Source organism: Tachysurus fulvidraco, chromosome 2 (assembly GCF_022655615.1).
Source record: "Tachysurus fulvidraco isolate hzauxx_2018 chromosome 2, HZAU_PFXX_2.0, whole genome shotgun sequence".
In the NCBI taxonomy this organism is placed as follows: domain Eukaryota; kingdom Metazoa; phylum Chordata; class Actinopteri; order Siluriformes; family Bagridae; genus Tachysurus; species Tachysurus fulvidraco.
Window position 1 is genome coordinate 36,398,543 of NC_062519.1, and position 17,844 is coordinate 36,416,386.

Here is a 17,844-nt window from a genome sequence, read left to right on the forward strand (position 1 = left end):
GAAGTTTTCACAGAAGGTTCTGAAGAGGGAAAGAAAGCCGGTGTTTGATATTTTGAAGACTTATAGTACTGAGAGCATCCTGAAGACTTTCCTGTGGTGGAAAACTTTCTGAAACTTGTAAAGCACTGGTGCTGGAGACTCTCTCCAGTATTGTTAAACAAACTACTTTAAAAAGCTTTACCATATCAGTTGTATGTCATGCTTTATTAATCTGTTTATCATTAGACTTGGATTATGTGGACCGTCCTCCAATATCAGCGAATGATAATGTATAAGAATGCGCACAATGATATAAATCCCCTCAAGTCAGAACTGCAGTTTTAAAAAATTAAAAGAAAAGCAAGGATCAACCTGGCCTTACAGTGAAATAATTATTGACACCCCCTTGCAGGACTCAAAATTTCAATTTATAAAATGTGGAAACAGGTAAACATTTTTGCCATGATTATAATGTATCTTAAAGATTTATTACAAAGACATGCGATCAAAACAGCAAAAGAAAAAAAATTGAAAAAGGTATGTACATTTTACAAAGAATCTCTTCTCTGTCTGTTACTCATAAATATGATTCACAAAATAAAATAAATAGATAACTTCATCAGTGTTAAGCTTATCTTCTCTTTAGGAACGTTACAAAATATGACAGAGTTTAAAAACTGATTCTTTGAAAATAGCATGCGTGTTTCCTTAAAATAAAATAAAAAATAAAATGCCCATGAGCTTGTGTGGGGTGAGCAGCGTTTCCTGTGTTAGCAGTCTCTTCCTTCATGACAGTCTAGCTTGAGGAAACCAGGTCAATTCTATGTACAGTTCTGTAAAAGACTGCTATGAAATTGTTTAAAAAAGTGCTATTTATAATGATTGAACCTAATTAAAATGTTCGTTTAGCACCACAGGGCTTCTTTGTTGAACAGTCCACCTTGTCTTATGCTGCCATGGTCCTGCTGTACATGTCAAAAGCCAAAACCAAAGAGTCAACGTCCAAAAAACAACAACAAAAAACCCTGTTCATGAGCTTGACAGCTTGAAAAGACCCCTTGCTGCAGTTCGCATTAGGCACCAGTGGGGCATTTTTATTATTTAAAAAAAAAAAAAGCTTATCATTACAGTGAAACTACCTCCACATGGCTTCGAAACAGTGAGGTCTGGAGAGCTGGAGTGTTACCCGTCCCATTATCATTAAACATTTTAGCTATGCAAATATATATGTTTCAGTGGGGATTTTGCATCCTCGGTTAAAAAACAGACTCTGTATATCCTCAGAAAAGAAATACAAAGAAAGGAAAAAAGAATAAAGATCCCTCTTATCCTGATCACAATCAACCGTAATGTAGAGTTTGTGTGATTACGATAGACAAAAAGTTCTCTACTCAGAATCCAAGAGTTGTTGATTCAGTTGGACATTTATTGACCGTCCTTAGATGTCTACTATAAATGAGTTACAGGGTTTATTATTGTACTTTTTCTCAGTTTTCGTCAATACTGTTTTGTCTTGTAATCACACATGCTCTATAGTTGCTTAAGGCTTTAAATTGCATCTTACTTTATAATGAATCCACATCCTTGTAAAGGGACTGCGAATATCTTTCATTTACAACTGACCCTTCAGTTCAGATTAGCATTGTGCTGCTTTAATACACTGGTTGAGTGTGTGTGTGTGTGTGTGTGTGTGTGTGTGTGTGTGTGTGTGTGTGTGTGTGTGTGTGTGTGTATCGTTTCATTCCACTTCTGTGCACGTAGATCAGTTGCCATTGTTGAGCATGCCCAGTAGCGTGCTAGCTTCCATGCCCTGCTGTTGTGCCATGCGCTGCACGTCGAAGCCCATATGAGTGAGGAACTGGATGACGCTCATTTCCTGTCCCGTCATCTGATCTCGGATCGTAGGGCACGTCGGGTTGCAGTGAGGCCACGGGCAGCTGTCAATCAGATGCAGTGGGCATGCACGGGGCGGAGAACGATGGCTGCTGTTGTTACGGAGGCTGTTCTGGAGGCTGCGGTCCCAGCACTGCAGAGCACGAGGCAAAGACGTGCCTTTCACATGCACGTCCATCCAGTAACTAGAGACGGCGCAACATGTACAGAATTGGAGTTGGAGAAGTTGGAGAATAACATCAGCAATACCAGAAAGAGAAGGACAAAACAAATGCATAATACTCACTTTCTCGTGATAATCTCGTGTGATAAACATGCAGGTGCGAACATGGCCCTATCGGTGACAAACAAACACACACATCAGATTCGATCACGTATTAGTTTGTTCGATAAATCCAGAACATATATTCTTTACTTTGTAAATGCATTTGTAAATTAACCTCGGTCAGAGATAAAAACTTTTTTTTTTAAAAACAGGTAATAATATTTTGCTTAGATTAATACAACATTTATGTTGGTCTGAATTTCCATAAATAACACTATTGCATATAAGAGCTGATTATTTTCTATTATGTAAATGCAAGCTATGCAACACCAATTTCATGTCCAGTTATGTCAGGGCTTTTTTTTCTTCTTCATTATTTATATATTCTTACACAAAAAAAATCTGGATTTTTCCAAATTTGTCATCTCTGCTATTCTGTTCTATTGGTGTGAAAGTAGTTTTTCAGTGTCTAGACCTCTAAATCTATCGTCTTTATCACTTGACCGGTTTTCACTTTTGAAATACTTACGGAACATCTTTGAGAGTGTTTCTGAGCTCAATGCCCAGGTTCTGGATATAACGCCACTGGCCTTGCTGCACCGGCTGCCCTGTGAGGTGAATGTTATCAACTGTCAGCTGAGCCTCGTCAAACAACCACTGCACCACAAACACTGGACCTGAGAAAGAGAGAGAGAGACAGAGAGAAAGGATATAATGCGAGTGCCCCAAGTTTTCGTCTTGAATATAAAAACCACTAGAGGGCAGCATTTCTCTCTTCAAGCCAAGTTAAGTCAAGTCAAGTAGCTTACTTTTCAGGGTAGGGTAGACTTTATAGCCAAAGAAGCAGTTCCATTCTTCTCCAGTGTGAGCCAGTCTGCAGCGGTCAGGTACAACACTGCCCCAGTACCTACAGCACAGAGAACACCATGAGACATTCTACTTTCCTGACTGACTGCCTGATTTCTCTCTTGCTTTCTCCTCACCTGATGCCTCTTTTTATTGCCTCGGTTGGGGCACAGCCGAGGGTATCCACACAATCCGTGCAGCGATACTGCTTGTTGTCCAGAAACCATCCCGAGTCTGCAAGCCCTCGGACCTGAATGGAGTTGTGCCCCAGACTCTTCAGGAGCTCAGCCACACGGTCAACGTTCAGCAGAACACCTGTGCCCCCAGCACTGATGAGTGCACACACACACACACACACACAGTTTAGTTGTGACATTTTGCACATAAATTGTGTCAGATATTATAAGTTATTATAATTCCTTAAGTGCATATACAGTGGATAGATGGATAGATGTATGCTTATCACACTATATATTTATATGCATTAAGGAAAAAAATGTATAAAAATATTTGTTCTTAGGTCAGTTTTTTTATTAATGTGGAGAAAACAAAACACTTAAAATCGTATTTGCATTAAGACCAATATGTTCGGGTTATTTTGTCATGAAAGTATTCAGGTGAAGAGTTTTTTTTGATGAATAGAGTGATTTTAGTAGCTTTCTCTGTCTCCCCTCCATCTCATGTTTCTTCTCTCTCCATGGAATCATGAAGCTGCATGAGGGTGTACAAAAACAAACCACTCCTTTAAGATCATAGCACAGCATCTGTAATGAGGTACAGGTACACTTTCCTGAACTCAAGACGATAGGAAATGGCTGTCAAAATCACCTTTAATTTTGTTTTAGGTTTGTTTTACATCATTGACATGGAATTGGCTTTTGGTTTAAGTTCACCATGTGATTATTATTTTATGCACAGATGTTTGGGTCAGTGGTTTTGTTTCGAGTGTTCGGTACTGGCATTTACACAACAATTCAAAGATAATGAACATTACTTAGAAACAAGCATATTTGAGAAATGAGCGATGAACAAATCTGTGTTTCATTAATTAAACTGTCATACAACATCAAAATGAGTGTTAAATTGTACACAAATGCTTAAATGCATTTCAGCTGCATTGGAACACGCTAATCCCCAGTTTATTCAAATATACGTCCAATTTAAATCAAAAATCATATTTTATATTTTAAATGTTTAAAGCTGTGGGCTAACAAAAGGAAAGCGTTCTGTATATCCTAATGAACGTACGTTTGTTCATATTTAAAAAGTGATAAGAAAATGTACAACAGTGAAGATTACCGTGATTTATTTCAAAATGATTTAATGATTTTTATAGTCATTACTTTACTACTTAACTAGTTCCTTTTTCTAATCATTGACAACATTGATTTTTATAATATTTAACTGCACATTTTCAGCTTGGTTAAAATTTCAGGTGCCAATATACACACTCTACAAATAAGACAGACAAATAAAAAAAGTTTGATCCTATACATACTCCAAAGATGAGCTTGATGAATACGTTTTTGTGGCTTGATTTTTTACAATTAATTAAACTTTAAAGAAAACAATCTGTCTTCATAAACAAGGTGGTTTATATTTTTGCTTTCTCGCCGCTTCTAAAACACCTGAAGCAAGTATTGTGTTCATTTTTATATCTTGGTACAGGTGTGTTAAGTGGTGTGAGGGAACAAAATGATAGACAAGCTGGAGAACTGGATTGGGTGGGAGGGGAGCAGAAAAGAAAAGAAAAAGTAGGCAAGCACCCATACACCCAACACACAGTGTACTGACCTGCTTCCAGCCAGCAGGAGGACTTTTGCATTATCCAGCCCTTTTGTCAGGAGTTCCTTTACAACCTCCTGAATGATCAGAGATCCCATGAATGCATAATCATCTAAATGTGCAGAAAGAACAGAAGAGGGTCTTAAACGCATACCTGTACGGCTCGGCTGTCATGCACAAACAAAAGGAATGCAGTGGTGTAATTAAGGTGAATTGCTTATTTTCTGCCTGTTAAATTCAGATAAAACATAATAGTTGAGATTAAGAGACACCAAAACACTCCTAACTCTCAGTCACACCTAGCAATAATAGCATAATTACATCTGATCTACATTTTGAATAAGGTTAAAAAAAAAAAAAAAAAGATAAACCATTAGCTTCTACTATTTAAGCTAATTAGATAAAGTTAAGTGCTCTCATTTAAAGATGCCATTAATCCATGCAACTGCCATGCAGTCCTGTTTAAATGCTGTATTGGTTACAAATTGCTATTCCTGTCATCAGACCAATCAGTGGCCTGGTACTATATTGTCCATCGACTTGCACTCAAAAGGCCTTGGCTTGATTTCAATTCTTAGAAGAAATCTTACCAGATGCTTACAGAGCAAACTATATATGGATTTAATTCCCTAAATCGTTGAGAGCTTCTAATTCCCTCAACATAAAACCAGTAGTAGTACTTTTTTGAAATCTTAGTCTTTAATACTAATTCTTGTCTTGTCTAGATTCGATATTCATTTTCCTATTTTATATAACAAGAGTAAGATCATCAGAAAAAAAGTCTTCTTTCTGAAGCAGCTAAATTTGAATTAAATGCTGCAACATACTGTAAAGTTGACTTGATTTGGCTTAATTTGTTTCTTTCCCTGCGTTTCATCCGGGGTCATTCAGATGGTCTTCTATTTTATGATTTTTTCTTGCAATACAAATGTCACTTCACTCAAATACAAATGAAATGCACAAGACTCAGCAAATCAGAACAAACCTTTAATGTCTACTAATGCGTCAGTATGTGCATGATGAGACAAGATCGTATTATTACCAGAATCAAACAAATCTCTAACAAAATTTATTAGTAGCAGATTCAAAATTATTTGCAGTTCGAGAGTTTCTACAGTATGTCTAAGTGGCCAACATGTGTGAGGTAAAAGATCCATATGAGGCAACAAAAATCATTTGACATTTGCTGTATTTTCTGTCAGCCAGCTCGCAATGAAATCTCAATCCATTCCTCTTGATAATTATTTTAGTAATTATTGCACTTGCAAATTAGGAGCCACACAGTCAAGTGATGATGAACAAATACAGCTGCTTAAAGATAGATCACTCACTTTGGTCAGTTTTTGGTGAGGCTCCACTCCACACGTCACTGGAGCAGTAAGGGATAAATCTGCAATACACAACATACAGGATATTGTTTATACCCCTAAACCCTGATTTACTATGATTCTAAATAATGTTAATGCTAATAAGACCATGATTCTTTGTTAATTACTTGAAAATATATCGACTGTTTATTTATGCAAATTAGGGCAGGGATATAGTGGACTTGCTCCACTGTGGTTGCAGTCATGTGCAAAGTTGGGGTAGAAAACAATATGCAAATTTGTTTTGTTTCAAATGAAACCTAAAACCTAGCTACATAACTTTGCTTAAAGGCTGCTAGATGAATCAGGAAACTAAAAATACAGCAAAAAACAAACTAAGAACGTATGTTCTGTTTAAAGGTCACCGTAAATGAAAACCTTTTCACAGCCTCTAAATGCTAGTGGCATCAAATATCTTATAAGCAACTTTGCTGATGTCATTTTAATACAATCATATAACAAGTCATAATAAGGGGCTCATTTTTTATGTTTACAACGTTATATCTTGGATTTTTGAGCAGCTGAATGGCTGCTAGTGCTTAGCTAACTTTGTTAACAATGCTAATGATGCTAATACAAGTGTTTACATACATGTTGCTCACAATTTGTGATGAAAACAGTATACTGAGACTTTTCTCATTGTAAGTAACTGAAATGAGACCAAATCCAGAGGAACTCCTGAGGGTTAAAGCGTGTAAGACTCATGCCATAAAAAAGGACTTTTTTCATAAACCAGTATGAAATGTATGGAATCATTTTGTGAGTTATAACATAGCTTTTGAGCAGTTGAATTGGTATGTATGACAAGTGTTCTCATGCTAATGCTAACTCTAGTTGAACCACCATCAGTGGACTAAGATTTGTGTACATACTGTAGGTGGGAAATGAGAGTGGGCTCAATCTAATCTTAAACTTTTTTTTTTTTTTTTTTTTTTTTTTTTTTTAAATGCACCTTGAAGGCAAACATAGAAGTGGACATAATTCTTTGCAGACCCTATTAGTAAATAAGCTCAGCAGATTTGTGCATGTGCAACTTTGCTTATTTCTACTTACGCAATACAAAATTCTTGCCCATGATCAGATATGCAAATAAACTGACACACACACACTAGTATAACTTATCCTATAGACTTTGGGTGGCCTATGCTGTATTAAAGAATAGTGTGTGTGTGTGTGTGTGTGTGTGTGTGTGTGTGTGTGTGTGTGTGTGTGTGTGTGTGTGTGTTTGGCTCCATATCCGTTTAAACACACAGCAGTGGTGGTTGGCAATGCAAGCAGGCTGCATTAATGAGAGCTCTCATTCAGAGTCTGGAAAGGTTTCAGGGTGTGTATAGAGAGTCCTGGTCTAGGGTACTTACACTGTGTTTGCATTCCACCAATGTGGATTTTCCTCTGGCTGAGGAGACAGAATCCCTGTACCTGAAACACACATACAAAATATATCACTATTAATGCATGGGCAACAGATTAAAGAGCAGAGCTGTTACCATCCTGCACCGACACCGATCTTAAAGCTGTAAACTGGACTAAACACTTAAATTTTCCTCTTACACAAAGAACTACCATACATATATAAAGAAAAAATGAATATAAAAATAGGAACAGAAACTGCATCATTTTTAAGAAGAGCACCATTTCAAATTCGCAGATCAATGTCCCTGTTTAACCAAACCGGGCACCAACAGGAAGGCATAACTCTGTGGGCATGTGAGGGAAACAGAATGTGCGAGTACATGGCTTGGCATCTTTTATTCTTTTATTCGAATAAGAACCAGATAAAATAGCTTTCTTTGTAGTCTTGTTTTTATTTTTCTTTCAACCAAATAACAGCCCCTTACAACAGAGAGCAGGATGATGAATCAGAGCAGTGATGCTTTAACCTCAACCAACAGAATATTACTCAACCTGATTAACAAGTGCAGAAAAATGTAGCTTCCCTCTAAAGTGACTCATAAGCAAAAGTCAGGAGCATAACAGGAGAAACAGAGCTTCTGTTCTGATGTATCCAGCATCAACGGTGCTGAGTAATTCCCCCCACCCCCATGTGTTTTTCTAAACCTGTAATCATCATAAAACTTTAAAAAGATGTATAATAAAGAAATGCAATTTGCACAAATGTTAGGCAATTAATCCACTTTGCTTTTTCCTTTCAGTGTTTTGTTGAAATCTTCCTTTCAAATCTCAACCCTGTAGTTCTTCAAAGGAAACTCAAAGCATATGAGGTTTGAATGGAGGACATGGGGCCAGTTAGTGGGGGCTTGTCAAAGTCTCTATAAAAAATTTTTTTAAAACCCACACACATCACATCCATCTTGAAGCATAGTTCCTAACCTGCACAGCAGAGGACATCTGTCCACCATCTCTGGACCTGCCAGATTTCTGCTGGTGCTCTACGCCTGCACTTATTTTCAGCTGTTGAAGATGGTTTGTGCCCGAGACTAACCCTTCCTTCAGGTGGATACCTTTAGTACCCAAGCACTGCTGCTGTAACTCAAAGACTGTGATTCTCCTACAGAAACACCCTTATAGGAGCATCATAGTCTTTTTTGATTTTTGTGGAATTTTGTCCACATATTGTCCCAGAGAGTTTGCGGCAATCACCTCAACCTTGTTCATTAGGGATCGCAATCTGCAAGCAGCTTTTGTGTCTGTTAACGGAATTCAACTGAACAACTGAACATATGGCAGTTTAGGATTTTCCCTGCTTGAAAATGGATAGTAGCCAGGTATTAGAGCCAAGACTTTCCCCAGTATCCACTCCTGATCTTCATTCCTATACAGGATACATTTCCAAAGTCTGAATTTGACTCCCTTTAAACAATTCTCTTACAGAAAACATCACATCACATGACATTCACACATTACTTTTATATAGAAGACACTTCACATAATGTATTTCATACATGTTCACATGTTGCATATGTATTAACTTATGCTTCATATATTTCAAGTCATTTTCTTTCTGTTGTAGGTTTTCCTCATTTATGCATATATTAATTTATTTGCACAGACTTTTTAAAGTGTTCATTTTTGTTTACCAAATTTAACAACTCTTATCTTCATGTGGTTTTATTCAGATGATATGACAAGTATTTACTTGCATTCAGCAATTTCAGGGCATAACATGTGGAACTGTACCATCACATGCCCAGTTAAACACACATGGAAAAACATAATGTGTGAAATAAGTGTGATTTATGTTTAAGGCAAGGGTTTCCTTAAGTAGTGTCTCATTAAATGGTCTACCAGTCTCAGCAGTTAAGGTTAGTGCTTGAAACCTGAGGTTATAAGTTCTAATCCCCAGACTGTCAGAGAAACTCCACTGAGCTCTTGTGCAATACTGTTCACCTGCATAGGTCTGTGCTGAAATTGGATCTTGCCTCATTTCTAAATCTATTATCTTTACTTTTACATATTTGTCAAAAGAACAGCAAAATCCCACAAACATTCAAATGACAATAAAATATGCTGACCCAAAAATGGTAGATACTATAGTTGAATTAAATGATAAAACAACAACAACGAAGCAGCTGAGCTCACCTGTGCGTGTCTGAGGCCACCTTGTAGAGCTCATCAGCCTCCTCATGGTGTCGTACCTGGTGTCACAGTTTTGTTTGTTGAAGCAGTACCACCCCCCTTGAGAACATTCAAACAAATGCATCATTTAAAGTAAAGCAGAGACTGTAATAACATTGCTGAACTAAAAGTTTCATTAACATGTACACTGACCTTCCAGGAACAGCAACCATCTTCTGCTTCCCCGTGACTCCTTCATGTAGTACCTGCAATCAATTGAGAAACTAATCAGGAACCAAGTTGTCATTAAACCACGTTAAATTTCTTTGTGCTCCCAGACCCACAAAAGCTACCAATTGGTGTGGTGTTACACTTGAAGCATATCATACAGTACATGTGTGATCAGACACCCGTGGTTGTTTGGATCACTCTCTGATTCAGAGGGAAGAGGAAAAATGTGGTCCCTCAAACCCAGATTTCTACCTATGCACATCTTTAAAGATTTTCTCTTGTTCCACCCTGGATCCTGACATCTTAAATTCTAATTCTTTTTAACCTCACATGTGAAATCACTGTAGATCTCCCCAGTCAGTTCCCCCAATAAAAAGGTCTCTTATGTAAGATCTACCTAATTCTGAAGTGAAAAACCAGGCCTGTTTGACGCAGGTCTTTAATCATCAGAACACTTTTGGCAAATAAGACCAAGAGCATCATATCCACCAGACTAGGTTTGATCTCCAGGCCAACTGATCTCACAGCACCAACAACAGCCCTTTTCTTCAGAGGCTGATAGAAATCAAAGTTTATCCTCATCAGTTAAAGTGTTTAGACCACCTATTTTGATGATCACACTGCATGCTGAATATCATTTCTTCATAGTTCCAGAAAGAGAACTTTATAGCAGGGCCATAATATTTGATTATTTCCCCACAAGCCTTCCTGAGTCTGGACAGCGCTGCATCTTGTCGGCACCAAAGTCCGCCAGCTTGCATCATATTACTCTCCAAAAAAGCTCTGTGCTCTAACCTTCGCCTTTGATCAGCAAATTGAAACATTTGGGTTTGATTTTACGCATAAAGCCCTCGCTCTCCCTCTCCTCGTTTTATTTGGAGCCCGTTTCAAAGCTCTCTGAAAACTATTTATAATTATTGAATTTCTGGACTACGTGTTGTGGCTTCACAACAGCTAATTACACAACAGCTCAATTGTCCATCAGACTTCATTCATTCTTCCTGGAAAAAGAAGACATTTTAAAAAGACATGGCAGGGCTTTGAGTGAGCCATTTTGTTTGGGTAATAAACACATGCATTGGCTGTTTGAATGCAATGAACAGCAATGCCTGGGTGTCGCAACACTAATCAAAATACTATTTAAAGAACAGAACATTTTGAGGGATCTAAAGGTTGTTGTTGTATTTTGGTATGAATTGCAGATGGAGTCCAGCTACTGTTTACTACTAGGTTGTGGGAACATATTATTGCCATGTCTGTGTGATGCCATGACACGTTCGTTGATATTATTGATTTATGTCTAAAATCGATCACCACTTCAATAAAAAGTTATCGTATATTGGTATATGTTCTTCCTTACTGACTTCACGATTAAGGAATAAGAGATTGAATGACTGATCTTAGGCTTTTAAAAAGACCCCAGTTACCTGCTGTGTCCAAGTGTGTGACAAAAATGAGGAGACATGTTTTCTTGTTGACCCAAGTACACAAACAACCATAGCATATCTCTTATTGTCTCTATTAAAGGGCGAGCCCATGTGTTCTGTGTTAAAGCTGGGGAAAGTCCGCCTCAGTGCCCGACAGCTGCTAAGGAACCACACTTGTTCACTCACTCAGTGTTCTCTCGCTCTCTTTCGTCCTCCCTTTCAACTGCTTTATCACAGAGATCAAGCAGAAGCGGAAAACCCACCAGAATAAAGCCATCAGACACACATTGCGCCAAAGATGAGAGAGTTGTGAATCGTTTCATCTTGGGGATGAGAGAGATGGAGATGGATGGAGGGAGTGAAAGGCGAGGGAGGAGGGTGGGAGAAAGTGACCGTCTGTGTGCAAGGTTCAAACGCTGTGAACCTACATCCTTAGATATCCTCATGTATACATGCTCTGTCTTTCAGTGCTCTCACACACACACACACACACACTCACATGCATTCACCAGAAAGCCGTCTTTGATCACTGATTATGCTCAGCAGACAGCTGCGTGTGTGTGTGTGAGTGTGTGTTTAAGGAAATGAATGCAGAAATGGACAGAAAAAATGTGTTTGTATTTGTGTATGGGTGTGTGTGTTACACATTCAGTATGGCAGCCAGATAGCACTGGATCTGGAGTGCCGCGTTTCTTGGCGTGGAATCCCTTTGATGTGTCTCTGGCCTTGCTGAATAAACTGTTGTGCTTTAACATATAAGGAAGCAGAATGCCTTATGTTGTAGACCCGGGTCTAGATTAGTTTCGACATTTCGGCTAATAACAGAAAACACAGCTGCTCCCCAAGAAGTGGTGCAATTTACCAGTTTACACAAACCTCGCACACCACTCCTTGCTCAGTGATACCCTAAGTCAGGTGCATCTAACTGCCATTCACCTGCGAGAAATACTATAGACTTTTAGCAATTTGAAAATGACACTTGTATATGCTAAGCAGATTTCTTCCCTGAACAACTCAATCTGATTACCTCTACCTGAAATACATTTTTAGAATAATCTCAACTTTTTTTTCCCTTCAGATCTTGACTAAGCTCCCAAAATGCGAGCATGTACATGTGTGAATCTAAAGACAAAGCATTTATACATGAGAATATATAAGGATTTAGTTTCACAGTATTTGAGCCTTGCACACAGACATCACTCTCACCATTACCTGCAGCATGTGCCACAGACACGTACAACCTGTTGCTTTAAACGCAGAGCGGGAGAACATGTTCTATTTTTGTAAGGCCACAAATTGGCGCTGACGTTTCCCAGTCAGACCGCAACACGGCGATCCTCTCTTGACGGCCTGCCAGGCGTCTGCACGTTTAAGACAAGCATGGACAATTTTCTTTTCAGCAATCGCAGGGTGCTTATTAAACAAGTTTGTCTGGGATGCATGGAAATCACCCCCTACTTTTATGCATAAAATGGAGAATTGATTAGTCTTGACTTTTTTTTTGCTGTATGCAATATAATAAAATGTTTAACCTTTTCCTTCAACTACATATTTGAGTGCCGGTCAGTGTCTAGGCCTCATGCAATAACAAAATAATAAAAGGAATAGGCTTTAAAAGATGTTGGACGTACATGCTTATAAATGCTCATGTGATGATTCTTAGGCTTGTTTAAGCTCATATCATTTGGTCAGTTTCTTACATACTTCTTGCTGTCATGTTTATTTATTTACACTGCTGTCTGTATTTTTGCACTATCCTGCAGATATCCTGTTGTTTACTGGAACTCTAGCATGTATTCATGTTATATACACAGCCGTTATCCTGACTTGTATGAATTCTATTTCCTCATGCTGTAAACAGGGATATAGATGGAATTACAATAATTTTTGAATATGTGTCTAGAGTAAAATGTTTTAAAGGGAAACATGTTGTGATCCAGTGTTATATATATACGTGTGTGTGTGCGTGTGTGTGTGTGTGTGTATGAGAGAGATAGAGTGAGACATTAATTTGATCAGTGACGTGTTAGACTGTACATTATAGTAAAAACAAACAATCTTTTATTTGCATGCTGTATCATTCAGTAAAACCATGCACAAACATGCACGTGCGCCTGGTTACGGTTGGTGCTTATGAGCAGCATTAGGGATTAAATGATCTAATTGACTCTTTCGAGTGAATCACATTAAGTGAGTTGTGATTCATTTGAATCGCGCGGTGGAATAAAACACTTGTGATCAAAACAAAAAGCACCATGACTCGGATCTCCACAATTACGGTTTCATGCGGTCGTTTTTTTTGACGTAGAACATTACACTATTTTACAAGCCCAACATTTACATTTGCCAAAAAATAAAACAAATCACAAGACTTAAAAACATCGGATGTCCCTGTTTTAATTTGATTTAGTTTGCACAATCAATCAATCAATAAATAAATAAAAATCGAGAAGTTATTTGCGCTTGTGAATCGTTTGGTTTAAACGACTCGTTCAAAGGAACCGAATCGTTCAGGACAATAGCGGACGGCTGATCGTTAGAGGAGGTTTATTTATAAGCAGGACAACGTACCCGGCGGGTGTTCCGTCGTTGCAGGTCACCGAGGAGTTCTCTAAAAAGTGTAACTTCATCTCATCCTCCAGCTTTTGAGCCGAACACGGGTAAAGGGACTGAGCAAGGTTCTTCACCTGCTCCATGAACGTGTCCACGTTGCCGTCCTGCACGGCTGTAAGGTCCAGAGGGAAGCTCTCTGTGGTCTCCGTCCGGTCCCGCTGGGTCTGCCGTGTGTGAGTCCGGCCACCGCGTGCCTTTCTGCCTTCACACCTCTCAGGAACAAGCAGCAGCACCATCACCAGCACCGCTAACAGCACCGGCGTCCGGCTTCCCATCTCCAAAAGGAACCGAGATGAAGATTTACTCCAAGAGGTTCTTTGCTCGTTAAGACAATGATTGACAGCTGGCGGTCGCTGCAGCTATGTAGCCTATAATCAATGCATGTGTTTTCTTCCAAATTCCACTTGTTTGTCCTTTTACAAGCGACTTCTTGACAAAGTTGTAATGATATATAATGCCTTAAAGATTTCTGATGATTATTTTATCTCAAACATCATTAATCATCACTTGGTGAAATTGCCTTTAAGTGCAAGTACAGATGGAAAACCCTAAACAACAACAGAGTCAAGTTAGAAATGAAAAGCTGGATTAATCTCGCGGGCTGTAATTGAAGAACTTGACAGAAACACATCCCTTTGCACCGTCCATGTCAGCTGAGGATTCATAATTTCCACGCGTGAAGCGTGGTGGAGATTTTATTCAAATATTTCGCCCGGCTCTCTACTCTCAGCCAATCAGAGCAGTGGGCTGGTCGAGGAGGCGTGGCTAGTCGGCGTTAGAATTAGATGGGATTATTAAATACTTTATTCTGGGCTAAATAAAGTGCATCATGTCTCCACCTGGGAGCTGCTATGGGTTTCACATTTTAGTTTTAAATGAAGAAAAGACTGCGTTTTATTGTTTTAAAGATACATGCAGGTTCCGAAATGATTTAAAATGACCTTAACCAGGATAATTTATTGCATTCATGTGAAAATAAGAAAGAAAAACTACATTTTAAATTTGGTTCTGAAAATTCATGTTTGAAAGTTTTTGCTATGAAAATAAGGCTCCAGACACTAACAACATTCTCATTCTGAAACTGTACCTCGTCACAGAGATGCTAACTCGAATGGTACATTATTTGTACCTTTAATATGTATCTTTCACCTGGAAATGTGGATACAGTGTTCCTTTAAATTATTTGGGGTCCAAATTATTTAAACTTAATGTTTCAAATGCACATTGTGTGAGTCTAAGTTGAAGATGTATACTAAAGGTTTAGTGTGTTACTTTTTTGAGAGCAAAGGCTTCCCTGAGGAAAAGGCAAAAACGTGAAAGTTCTACATGTGAAACAGCATGTAATATATATAGGAATATATATAAACATATGTACAGTAAATAAATATAAAGGCTATAGCAGTGCAGAGATGTGTAAACATTGTTAAAAAGTACAAGTAAATGGTTCTAGTTCTATGGCATTGAAAAAAATGCAGACACTGTTGTAAAGCAACAAGAAGTAGAAGGTTATAAGGTTATGGCATTAAATATATAGTTGCATTATATAGTTACATTATATAGTCGCGTATACCAAAACTGTAAATGAAACATGAATCGCACATTTTCCTTTAAGGACATTAATTAAATTCTAATCATCTTTTGTCATAACTACACTCGGGCTACATTGCGTCACACCTGGAAGAAGTGTTTGGGGGGAAAATGTGTGGAAACTGCGTTTGCAAATCAGCAGGGCTAATCATACAAATCAAAACAAACTGAGACGTTTTAAATTGACTGGAAAACCCACGCCGACGTTCAAACGAGAGCTCGTTTCCCTTTTGCTGCGCACTTCCTCTGCTTCAGAGGTACAGAGGCAAACACTCGCTCTGAGAAGGGGAGCGTTTGAAGTTTTATTTCCTCGCTGATCGTTTGGACGGATAAAGACCGGCGCTGTTTGTTTATTCAGACGGCAGCAATTTCCCCCCCGGGGGCAAAACCAGTCTGTCTGTCACCTTAATGCCCTTCAATAAACACAAACGGATAGGTGTAGAGAAACCGGGCCGTGTGAATAATATTAAATTCTATTATTATTATTATTATTATTATTATTATTATTATTATTATTATTATTATTATTATAGGTTTTAACAGTTTAAACATTAAAACCATTATATAACAGACTTCCTCACTTTTCTTGGGAGAGTGGAATGTGTTTTTTTGTACGCACAGTAGGTCAGTCGCTATTCCAGGGCTGGGGTCCTATCTATATTACAGTTGGGGTTTTTTTTTATATCACACTGCTCCGTTAACTTTACAACACAAAACTTGCTAGCTCACAAACATCTTTTACAGGTTAATTTTAGGAAATGGTATGGCCTGCTGTAGAAGAAAGACATTGCAGGACAAAAGACAGAAAGAAAGACAGTGCAGGACAAGACAGAAAGACAGAAAGACAAAGACAGTGCAGGACAAGACAGTAAGACAGTGCAGAAGACAGAAAGACAAAGACAGTGAAGGACAAAAGACAGAAAGACAAAGACAGTGCAGGGCACGACATAAAGACAGTGAAGGACAATACAGTGCAGGAAAGAAAGACAAAGACAGTGCAGGACAAGACAGAGAGACAAAGACAGTGCAGGACAAAAGACAAAGACAGTGCAGGACAAGACAGAAAGACAGTGCAGGACAAAAGACAGAAAGACCAAGACAGTGCAGGACAAAAGACATAAAGACAGTGCAGGACAAAAGACAGAAAGACAAAGACAGTGCAGGACAAGACAAAAAGACGGAAACATAGTGCAGGACAAAAGACAGAAAAGCCAGTGCAGGACAAAATACAGTGCAAACAAAAGATACAAGACAATACACAAAAGACAATACAAAAAAACAGTGCAGACCAGTGTACATACTGTATGTTCAATCAATATAATGTGCGGAGAAATACTGGAATGAACACAGTATTATAGCAGCAGTTACCTGAGATATTGTAAAGCTTTGTGCAAAACAGCAATTGATTGAAATGTGAGACAGCATGTGCAAAGAGCAAAAAACAATGTGCAAAACATCATGTAAACAGTTTGATATGATGCTGCTGTAGACAGGGATGTAAGTTGGAAGAGTGTGTATTTGGTGTGGGCCATTGCAGTCCATACCGTTGATTGTGTGTGCGTGTGTGTGTGTTTGTTTTATGATTCAGGTACATAAATACAGCTTAATTAACATCATTAATGTACCTCAAGTAACATTCAGGATACATTTGTACTGTTATTTTAATAGTATTTTACACACTATACCTGAGTATTTAACACAGTACCTTATTCTGACACAAAAGTACAGTAGTTTATTCAGAGACACCATTTTGACAGTATGGTGTTTATTTAACAGCAGTGTTGGATTAACCTTTATAGTTTTTGTGCTTGTTTCCAGCTGCTCTTTAACATAGATCTGTCTTATTCAACAGCAGAAATGTAAGGATGTGCACCTAAGCTAACCGGTACGGCCACTATGATGTGTTCGAGCTATAAGATTAGGAATAGCCTTGTGATCAAGGAATTCATTCCAGAGCTCTTCAAAGCCATGCCTGTGCCTGGGTTTGTGCATACTGTATGTGTTTGTAGCCCCCTATACCCTCCCCTACACTCTCCCCTACAGACACAAAACCCCTTCTGCCCTCATGGCAGAGAAATGGATCTGTCACTGATACCCGCCCAGACTCTTTGACTTATGCCTTTATTTCTGTCGCAATTCTTTCAGTTAAAGGGGGAAACATGCCACTTAAATCACTCGCATATGGAGCCACAGCAGTGCGACACAAGACGAAAAACATCAGGGGAATGATTCCAAAAACGAAGCTAGCCTATATTATAGCCTTCAACTTCAAGAGTTTTATTTAGTTGAAATCTCAGACCTGTGGGAGCTTTACTGAGCAGATTGAAAAAGGTCA

At 38.5% G+C, this 17,844-nt stretch overlaps 1 protein-coding gene across 2 annotated transcripts; it reads right to left on the reverse strand.

Annotated features, from left to right (window-relative positions):
* Positions 1–1,609: 1,609 nt before the first annotated feature.
* Positions 1,610–14,738, reverse strand: notum1b (notum, palmitoleoyl-protein carboxylesterase b). Of its 2 annotated transcripts, XR_007138694.1 has the most exons (12): positions 13,881–14,738; positions 9,865–9,917; positions 9,676–9,771; positions 7,494–7,554; positions 6,100–6,158; positions 4,778–4,880; positions 3,121–3,312; positions 2,947–3,044; positions 2,667–2,814; positions 2,159–2,206; positions 1,687–2,057; positions 1,610–1,646 (listed from the first exon to the last, which is right to left on the reverse strand). XR_007138694.1 is itself a non-coding variant. In XM_027163260.2 (11 exons), exons 1-11 carry the CDS (start codon positions 14,195–14,197, stop codon positions 1,742–1,744), a joined length of 1,491 nt encoding a protein of 496 aa, XP_027019061.1. In that variant the 5' UTR covers positions 14,198–14,738; the 3' UTR covers positions 1,655–1,741. The 2 variants fall into 2 exon arrangements, 1 of the variants encoding a protein (XP_027019061.1); XM_027163260.2 differs by lacking the exon at positions 1,610–1,646 and having other exon boundaries at positions 1,655–2,057.
* Positions 14,739–17,844: the final 3,106 nt, after the last annotated feature.

What these genes read in the sequence shown, in the direction of transcription:
- notum1b (XM_027163260.2), bottom strand. Translation starts at nt 14,197, where the DNA reads ATGGGAAGCCGGACGCCGGTGCTGTTAGCGGTGCTGGTGATGGTGCTG. An exon ending in AACGACGGAACACCCGCCGG is followed by an intron (nt 9,918 to 13,880) that starts GTACGTTGTCCT and finishes AATTGATTGCAG; the next exon opens with GTACTACATGAAGGAGTCAC. An exon ending in CACGAGATTATCACGAGAAA is followed by an intron (nt 2,058 to 2,158) that starts GTGAGTATTATG and finishes CGCCGTCTCTAG; the next exon opens with TTACTGGATGGACGTGCATG.